At 36.8% G+C, this 22,706-nt stretch overlaps 1 protein-coding gene and 1 long non-coding RNA gene across 4 annotated transcripts in view; one reads left to right on the top strand and one right to left on the bottom strand.

Annotated features, from left to right (window-relative positions):
- Positions 1-22,706, bottom strand: part of LOC140666541 (uncharacterized) — a 180,828-nt gene that overhangs the window by 92,072 nt on the left and 66,050 nt on the right. The window lies entirely within an intron of this gene.
- Positions 1-22,706, top strand: part of LOC140666535 (lachesin) — a 177,405-nt gene that overhangs the window by 111,877 nt on the left and 42,822 nt on the right. For both annotated transcript variants that reach the window (XM_072893810.1, XM_072893809.1), the window contains exons 4-5: positions 34-192; positions 362-490. In XM_072893810.1, coding sequence (XP_072749911.1) covers positions 34-192; positions 362-490 — 288 coding nt within the window. The remainder of the gene's footprint in view (positions 1-33; positions 193-361; positions 491-22,706) is intronic.

Genomic DNA, 22,706 nt, shown 5'->3' with positions numbered 1-22,706 from the left:
AACTAAAAGTCAACGTTTTTTTTGTCGTTATAGTGCCACCGAACATCGATGATTCGCAAAGTTCGTCGGACGCGATTGTTCGCGAGGGTGCCAATGTGACTCTCACCTGTAAAGCGACCGGAAGTCCGACGCCTAGTATCCGTTGGAAACGAGACGACGGAGTCAAGATATCGATCAATAAAACTTTATCCGGTAATATTAATTTCGTACAACGGAGCTTTATGCTTCGACGAGCGTAAAGCAGTACATTATAATTTTCAAACGTAATGGAGTAATTAAAAAAAATGTCAATGCGCGAAATAATTGACCGCGATAGATAGATTTGCATTTATATAACGGACGGTACGATCGTGGTTTTCAGTGCTGGAGTGGGAAGGCGAAACGCTGGAAATGGCGAGAATTTCGAGACTGGATATGGGTGCATATTTATGCATCGCCAGCAACGGCATACCACCCACAGTCAGCAAGCAGATCAAAGTGTCGGTCGACTGTAAGTACACACTATACATTTTTCATTTTACCGATAATAATCTATCTATGGCGGTTATATTATATGACACGACAAAATAATCATCCATAATGTAATAAACGTGCTCGCGCAAATCTTCAAGGAACAAAAATATTTTCTCGTGTCATATTTTCTCCTGTATACGATGAACGAGCAAAGGAGCCTATGTTTTTTTGTACAATTTAAAGAAAAATTATAATTGTACAATTATTACAAAATATACGGGCTTTTGGTATGATATTAAGTTAATACCAATATTATCTTTATAACGAGAAACTCTTCCCGAGTTTGTTCAGAAATTTTTTTATTAAAGTCCCACACATTTTCGTCTAATTAAAGTTTACTACGTTATAATCAATGATTTAATTAAAAACTGAACAAAGATTTTATTTTACACGCGTCGATGCGTTAACGTTGCCTTCGTTTAAAAGTCACGGAAAAATAAACATAAAAAAAAAAAGGATCACGTAATTAAATTTCGGCCAACCAGATTTCTCGCGTGAGAGTAAAGGTATCTGACGAATAACGTATAGGCTGCTACAGCTGTAAGGTAGCCTCTAAGTGGCAACTGCGGCGTCAGGCTACAGTACGATATTCTGGAAAGGGGTTCAACAACATACAATTTAATAACATGGAAAGGAAACCGGCGACAAAGCGGCCTTTACCGAGTCTTTTACCTCTCTCTGTTTCTCTCTCTCTCTCTCGCTCTTGTGCTTTTAGGCTGTTTCCTGCTAGGCTAAAATAAATGTACAAGTGAACGAGAGAAAGAGAGAGAGAAAGAGAGAGAAAGAAAAAGAAAAAGAGAGACGGCAACGGGAGAAAGGTAGCGAATGGAGCGTTGAAAGTCAGGATCATGTGTGAGTGCGCGTGTCAGGGGGACATAGAAAGGAAAAGAAAAGAGAAAGAGACGGCGTCGGGGTTCCCCGGTGAGACATAAAAGTAAGCTCGGGCGAACCGCGACACACCATTACGCCGTTTCCACCCCTGTACTTGCCTATTGTTACGTTACCGCTCCTCCTAAATACCGGGCACGTGCCTCTTTCCCATGACATGCTCGCTCACCAGGACACGCTTGTTTTGTCTCTTGTTTCCGTATCCGGATAGCGTTCGCTGATGCATATCGAAGTGGATCGCTTTTTTTGCATATCATTATTTCGCGTTCACGGATTTTATTCGCTTGCGCGAATCGCGTACCCATTAATTATGGTTGCAAAAGTTTATGGTTATTTAATTTTTCAGCACTATTTTTTGTCTTTCAGTTCTTAAATATTCTGATCATTATTTATCATCCATCTGCAGAGTGTCTGAATAAGATTAATTGATTTTGAATTGGGTTTGTGTGTGTTTTGAGAAAAATTGATATTTTTAATTTGAATATGATACGGAAAAGGTTTGAAAAAAAATCTACTTGATTAAGGTTGTTCTCTGTTATGTGAATTGAGATTTGACATTTTAAATCTAAAGGAAATGTCTCGTAATTTCTAATATCACTAATTATAATGACTTTTCTTTTAACATTTAAAATATAGCGAGAAACGTATATTATAACATCCAATGAGGAAATGACGATTATGGTCTCTCGTCTCGTATTGCGCTACCTTTGAAAGCTCCACGATATTTAATTATTAATTATCCGTAAAGTAAAATTGCATCCGCCTTTTAAGTCGGCTACAAAGAGATGGTGAAGAACGATGGAGGCGGAAGTTTGTCGGAGCTTATGCGAAACATAATCTTCGTATTCTTAAGACGGCTCCCTCGAGTTTTCACGTAACATTCAAACCAAAACTGCAGGCGAGAAATGCCGCGAAAATATAGGCAAGAAAACAATAAAGATTGATGATTTATATCCATGTAATTAATTAATTAATTCAGCAGCGGCAGAAAAATTTCTCGTAATTACGATTCGAATGAGACGTCATTCGAAAGCTGGTGACAAACAAAGGATAAATGTATTTGCCGCTGTTCTGAACGCGGATACACCATGGATTATCCTTTTAGGCGTCCTTTAATTCTATTTGTGGCAGCGTAACTAGCAAAGGCTTTTGTCAATGAGTATTATTCTGGGCTCTTTTGAAATTAAATTACGATTGAGTAATAACGCAATAGTATTGTCCGCGATATATGTCTTGCTATTGTCATCGTGACGAGAAATTATGTAAGAAATTGGCCAGATGGTTATTATTGCGCTTTGCAAATGTTCGCTCTTAGATACTTGGTGCATTTTCGCGAGAAATAAGATGCAATATAATGCGGGAAATAAATTCAATATAAATGTACAATACTGAAAGAGATGCAATTAGAATGCACGAGATATATCAGAAATAAAATAAGATTTTATATAATACTATCTTTACTATAATGAATATTTCTAAATAATCTGCATTATTCTATATCGTTATAATAATTATTTTATTTAATTATATGTATTAAGCTTATATAATGTAATTATATAGTAGAACGATTAATCTGTTATTATGCAAATGCATTTAGACAAATTTGTTTCAATGGCCGATGTTGAAGATTAATGGCTGGTATCCGCAAAATTTTCAAATAAACATTGTTACATTTAGTATACAATGTGAATTATATTATATTATATATCTATTGTGAATTATATGTTATATGCTATTTAGCGACTCAGCAATACAAATTTTTATCCAATTTCTTGTTCCAATCATTCACATTCATTCAAGAAAAACACTTTTAATATTAGCTTTTTCATTGACCCGTGGCTATTTCATATTACAACTTGTTTGCGTATCACGACAGAGTATTACAATGGTCAATAACATTGGCACAAATTTCAGTAGTAACGAATCGGTCGTATGTGCCAGATGAATATTTTGTCAGGTGAATTTTTATGTTCCATTCGCAATATGAAGTTTTTTTAAATAGCCGTAGGACTTGTTTCACTATTGACATATACGACATCACTAATAATAAGAGCTGTAAATTCCGATATATCCTGTTTTTTGGTATAAGAATGAATAACATTCTTTTCTTTGGATTTAAGAAAAATATTTTATATATACTAAATTTATATATATAAATATATAATAAAATATATATGCATTTTTTCTTTTTTTTGTATTTCTTATTGTTAGTTATTACTTATTTGTTTTATATATATATATATATATATATATATATATATATATATATATATATATATATATATAATAAAATTGGATTATTTTATAAAGCGTCAAATTTTTTATTTAAAAACTTCAGCCTTTCTCTAAATTTACCGTAAGTTTTTAAATAAAAAATTTGACGCTTTATAAAATAATCCAATTTTACAAAAAAAAAAAAAAATCAACTGTATATATATCACGGTTTACACAATAATATATGTGTGTGATAAAGGCTAACGATCGATAAGAAATGATGACATTTTAGCGATGATGACATATTTTTCGATGGAGGGAATAACAGAGGTTTGCAGCTGAGAGATCAGCGTAACGCTCTTTGCGCGTTTTTATGCTTTCAAACGAAGATTAATTAAATGGTCGGGCAGATTACAAGCATTTACCGGTGACCCTCTTGGTCTGATGACATTACAAGTTTACGGTCTGAAAAAGCGATATACGTATACGTTTTTCAACCTGCCCCCTTCGCGCTGCCACTGTTTTATCCCTCGTACAGTTTCGCGCAACGTGACGTATAACGCGTTATATATATTATAGTACGATAATTATAGGGACTATCGCGTTGTGTGTCGCACAAATCTATCGTCGGCACACGCCTGTAAACGTCTCGCGGAATATATATTTTCATTCTCGAATGCGTGGCAACCAATGCGTTCGCACTGCCGCATTTATGACGACGCATTTGTTTGCCGGCGAATGTAATTTCAGTAAACACAATTGAACTCCCTCGTTGCAGTTATTAATACAGTTAACGGAAAAGCAAACACTGTATCGTTGGTACAATTATTAATATTTTGCGAGTGTTGATATTCGGGACAAGTATGGAGGTACGATGAGGAGAGAGGGGAAGGCAGAAATGTATACGTTTATATTTAGATGTTTTATCTGCGTGCATTATACTTGTAAAGTTACGATATCATAATACGTACATCCCGTAAATACCGTCGGTTTTTATGTTTTTTATTTTTTTTTTTTTTTTTTTTTTTTTGTTTCATTTTTACGTTTGCAATTAACACGATAATTCTAGTTCAAGAATTGTATAGTTTTTGTCATTTTTTTCTGCTTCGTTGAAAAAATATTTACATATCGCGCTTATCCTTCTCGGCACCGCTGTCGACTTTTAATCAGTTCTTTGTTATAATCACGCGGAGCATAATTTTATGTACGTGCTCTAATTTGTGAGAATGCGAGACGATATGCGTATCTCGTCAAAGTATATCATTTTCGACAAAATAACATTCTGCTGAAGAATATAATTTTCGACTTTCATTAGTTAGCGCGAATTTAGAATGATAAAGTCGCCATTTCCGACTCGGACAGACAGACTTGTTGATGAAGGGGAGAAAGCCGAAATTACGTGTAGCGCGTTCTGCATAAATTTCCATTAAGAAACGCGAGTGTGTAAACTAGAATTTTTGAATAAAGTTCTCGAAAATGTTCAACCTCTCGTTTTCATAAAATTTGACGGCAACATGACAAATTATCTCAATCGAACGCGTACTTGAAAGAATTTTTAATACAGATAAATCAAGGTAATGAATAGTCTGATTTTAAATTTTTAAAAAAATCTAATTTTCAATTTATATTTATATTCCTTTATTTGAAATTACTTTTTTTTTTTTTTATTTAATAATTAAAGATGCAAGCTGTGTGTAAATATTCAATTTCATCGTATGCATCGTAAAAGTTTTTTAATATCGTGGAACGTATTTCAGAGACGAGTTCGACATTTGTAAACGATAAAAACAAGTTGAACGTTCGTTACAAACATGTGATCTATTTTGGGTGTGTTTTTTTTTGAATCATAGCCAGCCTTCACGAAGATTCGTGTTCATCTCTACCGATTCGGTTTTCGTGAGACTGAATACCGACGCGACAAATGGCCCGATCTGTTCAAGAATTCGATTTGCAATAAACGGGAGCACGATAAACTATTCGCACGCAGGTAGACAGCAGTAACAGCAACTCGACGCGATTCGTCACCGAGTTCGTGCTAATTTTATTTATTGCCCTCTCACCGCCACCAAAGATACTCGCCAGACAGACGGGACGAGGGCTGAGATGAGGTTGCAGCTCACGGAAAGAATCGTTTTAATTTATTCGAACGTGTCCGTCCTTCGCGTAGGCAAGTATAGGTATCGCATTCGAAGGGAGAATGTAACGGCGAAACATTGCAGAGAATGCGGCACGGGGATAGGGGAGGGGGAGGGAGAGGAGGAAGGAGGGATGGGGTAGGAATGGTTATATCGAAGGTGGCAAAAGGGGGTGGCGGCGACGGCGTCGCCGTAGTCACGTATAAGCAGTGACTCAGGCGCGATTCTTCTCTCTCTCTCTCTCTCTCTCTCTCTCTTTTTTCTCTTTCACCCCTTTCCTCTTCTTGTCTCCTCGGTGCTAACGTTCCCCGCCCACGGTACTTCCAGTAGCAATCTGTTATTAAAATCAGCAACGAGAAAAATCCGTGCCGTATCTCCGCGGGACGCGGACCGGCGCGCAGCGACAGACGTGTTACGGCAAAAATTAAGCCACCTGCAAACTCAGAATTACGTAAAGGTGCGTCCTATTATGACGCACTGATGCTAAAAATCTTACCTGAGAGAGAGAGAGAGAGAGAGAGAGAGAAAAAGTAGGATCCGCGCGCGATATAATCGCGCCCGACAATTGTCATCGTACGATCACGAGAAGTCTGCTTTGTTTTCGAGCAATTTTGCGCGAGATGAATCTCTCAATCTCTTTTAATGGATACATTCTGCGATTTAAATAAATCTCGTATTAATGAGAAAGTACGTATAAGCTGCAAAAATACTCGCGCGATTCTTTCCTCGAATATAAATATATTATGATACGCTCATTAATTACATACTCTGTGAACGCTGCTCTGTGACTCTTCCGACGAGAATGATAGGAACTGTAGCGGCGAAACCGAGAACGAGAGGATACTGTTTGTTTCGATTACGTGCAAGAGATGAATGTACGTTCGCAAATAACTAAATGTTGATTTTAGAAGATTGTCTTTCAAAACGTGTTTTTATCGCTCTTTCGCACTCCTCACTAAACGATTTTTAACGAGAAATCCGGTGCAGGGAAAAAAGTTTATTCAGAAAATTTGTTAAATATTTACAGCTTCTCACACATAAAAGTGCGCAGTATCGCGCGGCGTCAATTACAGTATCATTTATGTATGAAACCATTAACGGGTCGCGGGACTTTTGGGGAAACAAGATTTAGCGCTTATGATACAGGAAGTATTGATCTATACATCGATAAATATAGTATGAGAGAGAGAGGGGAGGTGGAAGGAAATAGTGTTTTCATTTGTTCCTTTTTTTCTTTTCAAAAAAAAAAGTCGGACATTTTGATTTAAACGATGCTACCCTGCAACATCCATTCTGATGGGAACGATCGTGCTTATCGTGTTTGCCGATTGTAATTTAATTGTCCAACGCCCGCGAGGAAATTGGAATTTTGCTTGGAGCACACGCCACGTGGGCGCCGATATTACAGATCGGCATTTGAATCCATTGATTTCGATTTATCCGAGTAAAGCCTGGAAATCATCTGCTTTCTCGACCAGCGAAAATGCGATTTCATGACCCTCGCGAAAATCTATCGATAAATTTAAAATTAATTGTTACCTCACAACAGATATATCTTCGCTCTCTTATCGTTAGTTTCTAATCTCGCATCGGCCAGCTATATCGCGCGAAAGTGCCTCTCTTGTGTAGCATTGCTCACGATATTAATCTCTTCTACGTAATAATCCCATTGTGTTAAAAAAAAAAAAAAAAAAAAAAAAAGAGAAGGAAATGAAATTTCCTCTTGTAATAAAATAACACTCGGAGGATATCGATCATTATCGAGATGAATATCGAGATATTACCGATCGGATTTTTTTCAACGCTTCATGTTTCTAATTTAATTTTTTTTTATGTGATTCGTAGTCATCTCTGCGGAAATAAATGACGCTATTAGATATATCCTGCTCTTAATGTTTCTCAATTGCGTTGGAATTGCGTTTATCGCTACGTCATAAAGTACTACGAAAATCTCCGGCAGATGTGAGTATTAGTGTAATGACGATCGGATTTTCTCATGATATTGATCTTGTCGGAGTGTTCTCGGGGTCTGTCGCGGCAAACAGCCTGGCTGCGCGCGGAAAGAAAGATTGCCACTAAAACGAGAGGGGTTCTCTTTCGCGCGTCTATTGCGAGGTAGGGCCCTTATCGGCTACGCGAGCTGGCGTTTATTTAAATTTAAAACTGGGGAATCGATCTTGAGCGGCCCCCTCGCGTGCATCCCTCGATTTCGCGATTATCTTCTTTCTCGCTTTCTCTCTCTCCCTTTTCCTCTCGTTATCCCGCCTTTTCCCACTTTTCCTCCTTTGTTGCCAGACGACCTCTCCCCCCTCCAACTCGTAGCTTTCTCGCACCTCTAATTCTCGCCTCTTGTCGATCGTCTCTGCGCCCGGCACGTCCCTCGAAAAACTCATTAACGTGTCTCGGTGTGGCCTATCCCCTCCTCCTCTACTCTCTTACCCTTCTTTCCTCCACTCACCACCGGGTTACCTTGTGTGCACAAACGTTGTCGAAGAGGCGCAGCATCGGGAAAACTCGTCGCAGCGAATGCGACGAAACGCCAAATGTTTTGAGAGAAAGAAAAAAATATTTTCAGAGGATCTCACATCTTGAATGAAATCAAGCCGTGATTTTTCAGAATATGTTTACATAAGTAAAGATATATTTGAAAACAGATTATCACAGAAAACTTTTATTCAATATAACATTAATGGATCGTATCTCTAAGAATTCCTAAATACATTTTAATTTTTCTATCTTTTTATTATTATATTCTTCTCTATTTATTTTTATAATATTCAATAAGAATTGAAAGATATCGTCGAACGTGAGATTTCTAAGTATAAAATATATTATAATAGATTATGAATGTATTTGAGAGAAGATTAATTATATTTTTATTATCAAGTAAATCTAATAATACCGAAAAAATTATATTCTTGTCTTAAGAAAATTTTACTTATCTTTCTTTAAAAAGATCCTTTTTAAAATTTAAAAACAAAATCTTTTATAAAAAAAAGGTAGCTCATTGTCAGATATTCTTAGCATCTACAAACATATATACTGAATGGAATTTTTTACCAATATATTATTTAATAAAATAAAATTCTTGAATTATTAATCCTAATGATGACAAAAATAAAGAATTTTACAACTAGACATTTGCTATTTATTAATTTATTTTTCTATTTATCAAATTTCACAAGTTAAATAAACAATTTGTACTTAATTTATAAATAAGCTATTTTTAAAAATATCAAGTAAAAGAGAAAATATCTTTATTAAGAATATATCTGTTAAGAAGACTTATCAAATATACATTTCGAGAATACAATTTTTTTCGGTACATGTGTATAAAAAAATGTGTTTCGAACAAACTCAGCGACGACTTTACATGCTTTCACAGGAATTTGCTCGGACATTGCCTTTCTCCGTAATTTTTCAAGCTTTTGTGCTAAATGTTTCTGTAACTAAGCCACGAGTTAAGATTATCTTAAAGTTAAGCGCTGTATTAAGTGTTTGAGAGGGCGTGCAAAATTAAATACAGACTTTCTTTTTCTCTCTTTTTTTGTCTCATGTACGTATATATATATATATATATATATATATATATATATATATATATATATATATACACACACATACCTCAAATAAATTATTTCAGTTCTCAAAAGTCACTCACCACGCGCGGAAGACTAACACCTAACCAGACGAAACGGACCATTGTTTATCTCTGCAACATTCTTAAAGCACTTGATGACATACAGAAAGAGATGCGAATTTTAACCGCTCTTAAAAAAAAAAAAAAAAAAGCAGGCAAAACATTTTCGCAAGTACCGGAAAAAGACGTGTATACACGCAACAACGATATACATACAAAAAGCGATCATCAAAGTTAAAATTGAAGCTTTGCGACAGTGATCTAACTCACTTTTTTATAAAAAGTTGAAGAAATTAATCTTAAACTTGTGAGAGAAAATCAGATTTAAATTTATTTTTCCTGGTTCTTCCCTTCTCTCTCTTTCGAAAGGATGGATTAAAGAGATCGCTCTCTAATACTTTGCGTCTCTCAATCCTTATTTTTATTTCTATAGTCTTTGCTCGTAGAGTTTTCTATTTTTTCTTGCATGCTGCGCGCCCCGATAAACTACGCGCGGTACATCCGATGCAGCTCGGGACTAAGTATCTTTACGGAGTTTCACAGAAACGAGCACGTTGTTCCTATCGTTTTTGCTTCACCGAACATAGCGAGAGACGATCGAACGCGAAACAATTTCGGGGGGTATCTAGATAGGTGCGCGCATCCGAGCCGTCTGCTAACACCCGTTACACTTAATACAGATGAGAACTCTCAGTTGGGAAAGCGCACTCTCACGTTTATACAGCGGAAGATTCGTAAGTGAATATCGCGCGTTATGATGAAATATCGGGCTGCAGACGTGGACGTCGCGTAGCATTCGGCTTGCCCTTGCATGCAAAATGCATTTACGCGAGAAATGCCTTTGAAGAATTACTTTTGTGGAATAACGCAGAGGGGTCGTGTCAACCGCTTGTTCATTTTTAAGTGCGTCGAAAATTTATGCGACCCTGATATAATCTGGATAATGCAGCCGACTGATCTTATTTCAAAATATTGCAAACGAAATTTTCGCCACTTAATTATCAACATAAATTTTAAATATCGTAAATTCACCAGAGTGTTGTTACGTTATAATCAAAATAATGGCAACTCTTTGTTACATTTTTTTTTTTATAACATTGTAATAAAACATTGATATAACGTTAATACGTGGAAGCGATAGCGAGATAAAAAAACCGTTTGACAAAAATCAACTCTCTTCTATCACAAAGTAATTAATAACTTTGTTATATATAACTTCGTTTTAATTAACTGCGTTTTACTTAACTGCGGCATCATATTGTATAATTATATCGATGTGCTTAAAAGTCATATTCAGACATTTTAACGGGGACAATTATTTCCGGTCTTTATGATTCCGGTGACACGTGACAGTGAAGTGCGCACAGTGATGTGTAACTAGTTAAACTCGAAAGCTCGAGGTTGAACAGCCTTGAGAGCTCGAAACAGTGTTTTTGATCTCGGCACGTCGAGCAGTTTGAAAAGGTGCACGGATTCTCTATATGTGTAGAGTTTGTGTCTTCTAGTGTATGTATGTGTGTGCGTAGTCACGCGGAATCAGTCTTCTATGAAATCCTTTTTACCGTCTCGCCGTTCAAATTGCATTGAATATTCATTTCAACGTAAAATGTTTCAGTTTATATTGAAATGTACATCTTTCCAATATCTCGCAATATTTCTTGTCTATTTACACCGTTATTAAGAAATTTGACAAGCGTCACGTGATGATGATCGAAAAGAGAGAAAGCCGGATTTATCTATAAATAGAACGATAACTTTTGTAATCAATAACCTTCCACAAAGAGGGATATTATCGAAACGACGTTACTGTTTAACTTCTCGCAGATACGTCAATTATATCGCAGATGTGTGAATCAAAGTGCATTGATAACATCAGCCACGTGACAACAAGTTCGGGGAGCTTCTTTAAGAAGGGATAATTTTTCACGTCTCTCCTCGGGCTTATTTTTTTAATATTATTTTTTTAAGTCGAAAATTTCTTCCCCCCCCCCCCCCTCTTTTTTTTCTCACGATTCCTTCGTGTAGGAATCATCGCAGTCGCACAATGTCCCTTTATGTCTCGCCATTATAATACATACGACCGTGCCCCATGAATTTATCAGTGTTTCGGCTTCAAAGTCCGCGATATAAAGACGAAGGTTTTTTTTTTTTTTTTTCTTTATTTCGGCCCAACACGGGAAAACGCACCCCCCCCAGACACAGTGCATTCCGCCAGGTATAATTCTCCCCGGAGCCGCGTACACGGGAGCGCGTGGACATCCTTCAAGGGAAAAAGAGAGATGCCGCGATGTGACGCGGCTTTTGTTTGCCCTTTTTAAATGCGGTCGCGCCGCATCGGGGGCGGGATGGGACGCGACGCGACAACGCGTATGAATTCCGAGGGGCGTTGAATTTTTATGAGCTTACATACTGTGAATTAGCCCATGTTTCGCCTATCTTATACATACATATACGCGCACACATGTAAACGACGTTACTGTTTAGCTTCTTGCGCGTAGCTCGCAGACACGGTCAATTATATTGCAGATTGTGTGAATCAAATCAAGCCACGTGACAACAAGTCCGGGGAGCTTCTTTAAGAAGGGATAATTTATCGCGTCTCTCCTCGGGCTTATTTTTTTAATATTATTTTTTTAAGCCGAAAATCTCTTTCCCTTCCCCCTTTTTATAACGCTTCTTGTATCGTTTCCAATATTGCGGTTACTAAAAAACAGTGATGAGTATTTTATAGGAATTTTAAATCGCGTGCAAAGAATGTTTTCTGGCTCGCGGAAAAATAGCGTTAATGCGATAAAACCATAGAATCTCATGGATTCTTGCCCCCGGTCGCCAATATCTTTTCATTCCCGTCCTCCGAGTGTGCTATATTTCACTTCGCACTCGGATACGAATGGAAAGTGCAGCAACTCCATCGTTAGACTTCAGCGACGCTCTTCGCGCGTTGCAAAGAGGAGATAAATAAGAAATAAGGAAATATGTATGTCGCACAAATTCCATTGTCGAACACTGACGAGAACGATAGGATATTCTAGTTACCTTACTTATGAAAAAAATTTATAAGAATGATGTTCCAAGATCGCTCTTCTCGCAATTTATAAACAAATTCAGCCATCTTGGACGCGAAGAGAACAAATACGAAGTAAGTTACAAAGTAGAGACACGGTTAATTTATAAACAGAAGGAAATCATGAGAAAATGAAGCTAAGACTTTATTTCTCAAAGAATTATAAATTATATAAATTGTTTATATTTTAATTATGTAATTAGATATTACTTATCATCCTCGTAAGTAACAAAAAAAGAGGATATAAAAATTTTTAAATATTGAAAAAATGTTACAACATAATCACTTTCCCTCGTACGCGATCTTCGATATTTGTATACATGTATGTATATCTTGAATATAAAATATCAGCGAAGAGCATCGTGATCAAAATTATGTAGAAAAATGTAAAGCACGGAGAGAAGAGGGAAGGCTACATACAGTAAATTTGCCTGCCATGTGTCGTGCCACCTTCCTCCTCATTCCTCATCGGGCAAGCCCACATCTACGCATCTCTCATCGCATGACTCTCATTCTCTCTGTCCAACGCGGTACTCCTAGAGAGAGAGAGAGAGAGAGAGAGAGAGAGAGAGAGAGAGAGAGAGAGAGAGAGAGGGGGGGGGAGAAGAGAGTAGTTGCATGTCGCGTAGCTGGTATGCAACGGCACATGGAGTAGACGTACAGCTTGACGTATTACCGGGTAGTGTATTGTAACTGTGCCGTTACACCGGGACCGGGGCACCACCCATAATAATCATGTCATAATCCACAATCCGCTCTCCTGCGCGTATAATTGTTATAACGATCTTTATCAACCTTTGACCCTGTCAGTTGAATATGATAGAGAGAGAAAGAGAGAGAGAGAGAGAGAGAGAGAGAGGGGGGGAGGGGGGAGGGAGAGAAAGAGAGAGCATTAATCTCCCGTTATTTAATTAATTATACGATCTCCATTTCTCGTTTAATTCGACGATTTCATAATCAAAGTGAACAGTGTCCACAATTATAAATCATATGATGTTTACATGTCGTGTAAATTTTAGACTCGTACTACTTACGCGCTAAAAGTGATTTCTTCCTCGGTGAATTTATCATTATACACACGATTGATGAAAATCAAAAGACAAATAAAAAGTTTTATTTTATTTTGTAAAAAAATTTGTGATTGTGGAGATAGAAAGAGAGAGAGAGAGAGAGAGAGAGAGATAGAGAGAGAGAGAGAAAAATGCCGCGTTTGTGACGAGCGCAATTTCTGTCAATAGGTCGAACGTTTCATATATCGCTTCACGTTCTCGAACAAAATTATAACGCGTTGTAATTGCGTATAAAGTGGACGCACCGCGACGTGACACATCGCCGGCGAGTGTATTGCGAGGCATGTTACACCATATTGCTGGGGCAGGGCGGGCTACAATAATCATGTCATAACGCAATCCGCGCGTGCTTTCCGCGGGTACCCGAGGCTTGTAATTATCGCGCCGCACGAGGACTCGTTATGGCCTTTAACGCGGCAACACATCGACTCCCGATGCGCACGTCCACGCACACACACACACACACACACACACGTACACACGTACGCATCGCTAAAGTACTTGCATACTACAATTGCGTATACGCGAGATATACTCGCGTATCCTTCATGGACGGCGATGTCAACGACAGAAGCGACGCTTTCAAAGTACCGTCGCGCCAGGTTACATTCAAGTTTAATTATACGTCTCAACATTATAATCAAATGATAAGAGCTCTATTATGACTTAAGCTTTTCAAGTGGCGAGCTAATGATTTATTAACGTTTGATGTAAGGTGGAGATTGTCATATATTTATATCGTTGAAATACAAATTGTATTTTACTCATTGAATATCGAGTTTACTTCGCAAACTTTTTCGGTTGAATATTCTCGTTTTATCGAAGTGGTTTATCTTTTGGTACTTTTTTTTTTTTTTTCTTTCCACTATTTCTGCTCGTCCCGACATTCATAAATCACGGAGTGCTCTTTCGGCTAATCGCCGTAGCTTCTCCAACGGGAGCGCGTCATCCGTTTTCTTTGGCTTAAGACGGACGTAACGGTGCCCGCGCCACGTTTATCCGATAATTGTAATGTCAAGCACCTCTCTCGATTCATTCGTCCTCGTCGAGAGTGAAGCGGCTACGATGTCCCTCCTGGCGTGCGCGATACGTGCCCCGACTACTCGAGCAGTCATTGTCCACTCGGGCAAACTACATTTCTTACGCGTTGTCGCAATGGGACTGCGAATCCGTCGCCATCGAAGATGCATTTTACAACATCAAAGTCCGCAGAATTCGACAAGGGTTCAATACAGGCAATACGGCCATTTTTTTCAAACAATATATACATGTATAATATAACAGAAAGGTACCTTCAAAATATTGACATTTACTACGTATTTCTATAGTTGGTAGCCGTTTGTTGAAAATTTAAAATAGAAATTTACACTCGCACATATTTGTCAGACAAATTGCTCTAGATTAATTTTCGATAATATGTACAGTCGGACCTCTTATCCTACGACATTTTCGGTCCGGAATCTTCCCCTTAAACCTCCGATCCTACGACAAAAATTTAAGAGTGAGGATATAATTCCCCTTTCGCGGTCGTAGCATAAGAGGATTTTTTGTCGTACGATAAGAGGTTTCGTAGCATAAGAGGGTCGTAAGATAAGAGGCCCGATTGTATTTAAATTTTTAAGCGAATATGTTTTAAATTTTTAAGCATTTGTTAAAAACAAACGCGAAAATTGAGGTCTGAGAAATTGATTTTCTAAATCTTGACATATTCGATTAAAAACAGTAGAAAGTAAAATCATGGTAAAAAACATAAAATAATTATTCAAACTTATAAATATGTACAATAATTATTTAAAAATACATCCTTCATTAACATTATTTAGAGTAGATAATTCCCCAAAACATGCACAAGAAGAAACTTTCAAACTTTAAAAACTTTTGATACCAGATGATTTGGGATATAAACGAGTAAACAGATGCGCAAATTACGGGCTTCTGAGGAATAAACGAACAAACTTCATATCAGCTCTCGTAAGCTCTACAATAGTTAAATTCTGGGAAGTAAGTTTGTTTAAAAGATCCACATCACTTTCTCTTTACTAGTTTTAAAAGCGAATAAAAATGATTAGAAAGAAAATCATTTGAAATTAATTAAGATAATAATATACGGAAATAAATATGATATTAAAATACTTTTCGATATTTTTTATTAAACCACAAGACTTTTAAATCTTTGTATTGATAGAAATGGTCAGAGGTAAACATTGCTAATTATTTTTATCCTTACGAAATTAATAATTAATATTACAATTTATTTTAAAAAATTGGATAAGAATAAAAGTACGCAGTGTGTTATAAAATGATCTCGGAGCAAATATATTTATTTATAGATTAATCAGATTACTGATATTAATCAATTAATTCCTTTGAACAATGGCGCAATATTTTCGTAACATTGTTAATGGCCCCTAGCAAGATGTAATCAAATATTTAAATAATTTCATTAAATATCAGTTAAAAAATGTAATAAAAAATGTTTTTTAATAATTTCTCACATTGATAATTAATGTATCTAATCCCTATCCTACTAATCCCATCTGAGATTTGATTTATAAAAATTTCACATATAAAGCGTTACATCATTTTTCAGCGCTAGTGCTTAAAGATTAAGTTGAAGAGAAAATATCGTATACAATCACGTTAAAAGTATCGCGAAAAAACGAATGATTTATTTCTCGGACAATAAAGCCGATCGATAGATCGTTTCGTTGATCGTGCTAAACAATCGCGATGATGCCATATCGTCAATCTGAAAGAACCCACGCAATTCTATAATTCTGATGTCGCGTATCTTTATGATTCATTCGTCTATTTCTGACCCAAGATAGCGAACGCCCCTGCGAGACTACGTGCCTAGACTGTGGAGAAGTTACTTTTCGATTTCATCATTCTTCACAGTTTTTAACACCGCCGATTTTGCGCACCGCACGCGTTGGTCGATAGTGATTTTTCCAGAACGATCAAAGACACTTCGGTGGCCATTTATCTGTCAGCACAATCCCAAAGGAGTCTAAAGTCTATTTTATCCGTCACTTTTATCTTATCGAAAGATTATTTTTCCTTACGACGATAATTTCAAAACTCTGTTCAATTATAACAATTAATTATAAAAACCATGTTAAAATAAAAAAATTGGAATGTGTAATTAAATTATGGGCTAAAAAAATTTCAAAATCTTCTATGTATATTTTATCGTATATACTAATTACAATAATAATAAATTTTAGAAACAGGCAAAACTTTTGTCATCTTAATTATTTAAAAGCATTTTCAGAATAGATTAAAAAATATCAAGCAGAAATAAATTTTATATACAATATTATATTGTTAAAAATTTTTATTTTCTACAAAAGAAAGACGATTTTAGAAATTAAAAATGATACACGTTGTATAAGATTGATTTCACCTTTTATATGCGTTTAATAATTGAATAAAATCCTCGGTAATGTTTTTTTTTTTTTTTTTTTTTTCAATCTGTTAATCTCGTACAACGATTCTCATCTCATCGTATGAGATACAATTCGGTCGATATAAGTTCACAGTCCGGACACGTAACTCTCGCCGCCTTCATATCCTTCACCTTCGCGGCTTGGCCCTGAGCGAATGAATCAGCGAATATGTCGTCGTCTGGAAAAGTGCTTGCCGGTCCGGAGGCCCGAGGGTACGCTCGTCTTTTTGTCACGGACTCCGCTAGACGGGCTACCGTAAAATTATCATATACCACGGTAGAAAGACGGGAGGTGTGGGGGGCAAAATGTGTATGTGGAGAGCCAGTGCACCTCATCCTCCTTTCTCCTCCTCCTCCTCCTCCTCCTCCATCGCCACCCTTCAACGCGGCTGCTACACACACAGCACGGCCGCCTTCTTCTATTCGCCCTAAGTCCCAGCTGACTGACAGAATAATCTGCGGCGGCAAACGAGGGAAATAATTCAGCACACCGTGCAGATAAGCAGCCGCGTGGAAAGAATACTAGCTACGACGCGCTACGCGACGGAAGCAACCACATGAGAAAATTTACAGTTGTGGGGCGCGAATTTATATTCTAGGTCCGTTACGCGGACCTTGATTAGCGTTTCGATGAAATTTTTCAACAAACAAAAAGGCTTTGCTCGAGACACTGATCGAACTTGACTGCCGCCACGTGAAACGTTACGTAATTCTTACAAATTCTGCAACTTTTGTTAAACATTTTGAAATGTTTGCAATTTTTTTTTTTTTTTTTTTTTCATATTTCGTACATTGATGTATGCGTGACACATTATACATAAATTATTAAATTATAATATTTATTATAAATTTCTAAATGTTGTGAATAAGTGTATCTGTTTCCGTGTTTCCATGTCGATTTCTGTATCTTAGATATCGCAATATAAATGACAGCAATTTATTGGTTCCGCGGATGAATTTCTCCTCAATGTTATACAGCGTATTTGAAGCTGTTTGCAACTGTAACGCGACTCTCTGCACGTCTGCAAGCTTGACCGAGAATATGCGCCAATTAGCTCGTTACTATTTCGCAAACGGTTAAGATAGTCTAACTGCTGCACCGACGTCGCGTCACCAATTTAAGCTGGTTGACCGTCCCGAGGGGAGGAAGAGAAGAAAAAAGGGAAAATATCAAAACTTACATATAATTAACTTACATATATTTTTCTGCTTGTGTTGACGTCCATTAAAATGTATCGTAATCTGCGACCACTTTGTTCCAAAGTGAGATGTACGTCTAGTAATTACGCTCTATCACCGCTGTCTCGTTTTCATATTATTCGACTATCAAATACGGTCATTATCTTATCGCATATTATCGCGTATTATCGCGCATCACGGAACAATTCGTAAAATTCGTAAAACCCCAGGCTATGGCGAATGGCAGTTTTCATGGACGCGGGGGAGGAAGAGGAGGGGAAGGGGGGAGGGGGTGGCTTCGCAGATCCCTTTTCAGAGGAGCCCAAGCCGCGTCCGCTTGTAAAGGTGCCACAAATCGCACAAAAGAACCGCGAGCGATCATTTAGCGCAGTTACCGCGCCGACGTCCGTTATCATCGGTAATTTTTCATCCGAGATTCTTCCCTATTTCTCTCTCCCTCTCTCTCTCTCTCTCTCTCTCTCTCTCTCTCTCTCCTTTCTTTCTGTCCGTATGAATTTGACTGTGTCATTACGATCTCATCCCTTGCGTATTCCACGGCACCGGCGCGGCGCCATCTTCAGTCCCGACCCTCTTAACTGTCTTCATTCCCAAGCAGCTTCTTCCTTCTCCCCGCGAATCTCTAATCCGAGCAAGATGTTGCTCTTCCTCTTCCCCTCCTGCCAGCCGTCGCCGTCGCCGTCGCCGTCGCCGCCGCTGCCGCTGCCACTGCCGCTCATCGCCTTCGCTTTCCTAAAGCGAAGGAAGTCTAACGGTTCTTGGGAAGATTGGCGGGAGTAAAACGAAAGGGAAGTAATTACTAATCTTTGAAATAATCGTTTACGCTCCCGGCCACGATCATCCGGGACCGCCCGAAAACTCTATTTAGGCAAAACGGTATTTAAACGATAATCGCATAAGAATACTGCCGAACAATTCCTAAGCGCTTCCAAACGGAGGTTGAAATCGGAAATAAAAGCGTACGTACCCCATTCATATATATGCATAACGTCGCACACACATTTTCAATAATAATAGCTGAAACGGTAGAAACTACCAAGCCGCATGTCAAATTACAATAATCTACTTATTATAAATCCACTAGACATTTTCTAGTAATCTGTAATTTAAAAAGCAATATGTATGTTAAATATCTCACATACTGATCCGTATTGTAAACTCTCTAATCCTATACCGAGGTAAATCAAATTTTAATTTTATAACGATATCAAATATTTTCGCAAGAACTCTGTCGCTTTTCTCTCAGAGTCTCCGTTATCATCTATTATCTATTAATTCTGGCAAAAAATATTTATTTTTGATATAACGCAAAAGACTGAAAGAGAGAGAGAGAGAGAGAGAGAGACAAGAAATTGATAAAAGTTTACGATAAATGTTACATTGAATTAAAAGAATAACTTTTAGCAACGTTTATATTATACGTCAATTTGAGATCAAGCATCCTGCATTTTACATTTTCAACGCAAATCTTTACGTTGCGCGATATCAGATTTTCACCCATTTCAAGCAGGCGTTCTCGAAGATGAATCTGCTTCGCGTGATTCGACGATAGACAAACCGGATGGACGAATGCGCGATCGTATAGTCGATCGTAGTCGGTAGTAGCATTAGGGAAAGAATTTCGTATTCGTCTGTCGTCTACCTGAAACGACACGATATACACGGTGTATATATATATATACAATATATTGCTCTTCTATCTCTTTCATCTCGTCTCTACTCTCTGAGGGATTTCTGCTGTTAAATAGCTCGCCTTTATTTAACCCCCTATCTCATTGCCTTCGGGCAACAAACCGAATAAACTGTGCTTTATTAATGAAAGCTTGCCTTTCACGTATCGCTCTGACGATTAATAGGAAAACGAGTTGGTAACAATAAGTAGTATATTTATATCGTTACTTCATTTATGTAAATTCTCAACATGTTGATACCCGTGTGTTAGAGATTCGTTACATTTTTAAAGTAGTATCGACGAAGCAGTTAAAAGAAGCTCGTTCGACGATATTACATCGAAATGGCATTTTGTTAAAAACATAATTATTATGCCATAGGGAACGTTTACACGTATTTTCCTTTACATTCGAAATGTCTCTCGGATTATCTGTTTTACGACATTACACCGAGAACGCAAAAACGATCGCGCGTACAAGAGAGAGAGAGAGAGAGAGAGAGAGAGAGAGGAAATAAAGAGAAAGAGAAAGAGAGAGTTGCCGTCACGGACGAGAAGGGCGTGTCGGTCTTTCCTCCCCCTTTTCTTCCTCTCCTTTTCCTGTTTTCTTTTTCAAGCTGGTGAATTAATGCACGTGCCATAAAGTACACTCCTGCAGGAGAAGCCAGCCGGTTCGACTTTACGTTCTCTCGATGGAGCTACAAAACTGAATGCCGATACGTACGTAGAATGGAAAGGTTAAAAGTACTCGCAAGAGCAAGGATATTTCTGACGATACCTTTCAGTCTCTCACTATATATTCTGTAAATAAGATAAACAATATATTTTTCACCCAAATATTTATATTGAACAAATGTTAACGCGATTAACATCACTGCTTAATTTGTAATCAGCTGGACGATATTGATTTTTGTTTTATACGATATAATAATAATCTATTTTATCGCAGTCGTGCTGCAGAAAAAGCAAACCTGTTTTTGTAATGTTTTATTTTACGAGAAGTAATATAAAATGACTGATAGAGAACGGTCAATTAAAAATTAATTTTAGAGTCTTTTCATAGAGCGAGCGGAAAATATTTTGAATTTTATCGTCGTACCAATTCAAAGTTCAATCCAATATATATATGAGATATTAACTTACCATTTTGTTATATATCAATCGGCAAACTCATTTCGTCGGATCGAGCGAAAGTTATATTCGGTGAATCGATGCGATATCGTTTGCGCAATTAATCGCGATTAATCCCAGTTAATAACTTTAACGCGCGATATATTGGTTTTAATCTGTTCGCCATACATCTTTCGAACAATTAAATTCATGCTACAAGATAGGAGAATGCGTGTAGCGTTTTAAATCGATATATGCTAATAACGGGCTCCATGATATGCATTTCGGCTTGTTTCAACGGCGTGCGGCGCACGTACATCAACTAATCAACTCGACATGATACGAAAATTATGTCATGTATATCATATTTAGCGCAAGCGTTACATTTGATACGGTTATGAGTTATTCCATACGTGAGACTGATACGCGGGATATGATCAGACTATAAAGTTACGTCACCAATACGTCGCCAATATTGAAATGATTTTAGCTCTGAAATATATATATATATATATATACAATATGTATACAAATTTGTCATTCTAAGCTTTGCGAGCATTACAATAAAATATATTTTTATTTTTTACCGCCGCAATATAATTTACATGGCAAATTTAAATTTATTATGACAGCATTTAAAAACTCATTATTAATAATTGAAATTTACATACAAGATGGATCGAGAAATGTAGTACAACTGAAAAGGAAGTCATTCCTCGTGTAAAATAGGTCGAAAGTATAGAGTTAAATTTGTTCATATAAGGCGTTGTTTTTTTTTTCAGAAAATTGAAATTTAAAAAATTAATAAACATTAACATTTCTTTTTAAACTTAACTGATTTTCAATCCCCTCATATGTCAAATATCGTCGAATCAGTTTCACGATTAATTAATGCGATTAATTAATGCATACATATCAAATATAATGTTATATTTAGCATAATGATTTAAAATAATTTAAATTATTAGAAAGAGCAGAATGGAAAGAGGAGAAAGGAAAAGTGAAGAGTTGTATATAAAGATAAACTTTTCCTTTTCAATCGATAGAATATCATATCTTTTCTACATTTTAATATTTGCATTATTAACGTTACAAGATTAATTTTTAAAGTCAATTTTTTTTTTAAATAAAGTAAAAAATTTATACTATATTGTTTATTTATTCTTGAGAGAAATTACTTTTTTTTTGCTACGTTTTCCAAACTTTTCTGTATTATTTGTATTACCAATCTTACTGTACCTATACATATGTATATAGAGACAATATTGCAAAATATTGTAATATTGCAGACGCGAAATGAAATTTTTCTAATGTTTAATTATTATTTTATAATGTACATATATTCTTTCTAAGGTACCTGTCTCTCAATTTTTCTCTTTCTGTTGTTATTATTATTATCGATATTCACAACTATATTAATAATGTTGCAATATGTAGTCGAGATATTTAACGACTAATATCGAATGTCGCAATAAAATTGAGGCCGCAAAAAGTTGGATAAAATGCAAACTAACAGGTCATTCCACCTGGGTTTAGAATTTCACAGATTCGGATACGCCATACGACGGCGAGAGCATTGACAATTTATCGGCGCGAATCAACCAATTGAATGTGGCGTGCGAGATGCGACACACAGGAATGTGCAACGTCGCAATTTCCGAAATGTATTACACGGTTCCATTTCTGCAGATAATCGTATCGATTCGCTCGTTCCGTCATTCTCTGCAGACGATCCTTCGCGTCATGGTTAGGTCCCAT

This window comes from Anoplolepis gracilipes, chromosome 6, assembly GCF_047496725.1.
Source record: "Anoplolepis gracilipes chromosome 6, ASM4749672v1, whole genome shotgun sequence".
NCBI classification, from domain to species: domain Eukaryota; kingdom Metazoa; phylum Arthropoda; class Insecta; order Hymenoptera; family Formicidae; genus Anoplolepis; species Anoplolepis gracilipes.
This window is presented reverse-complemented; position numbering and strand designations above follow the sequence as displayed.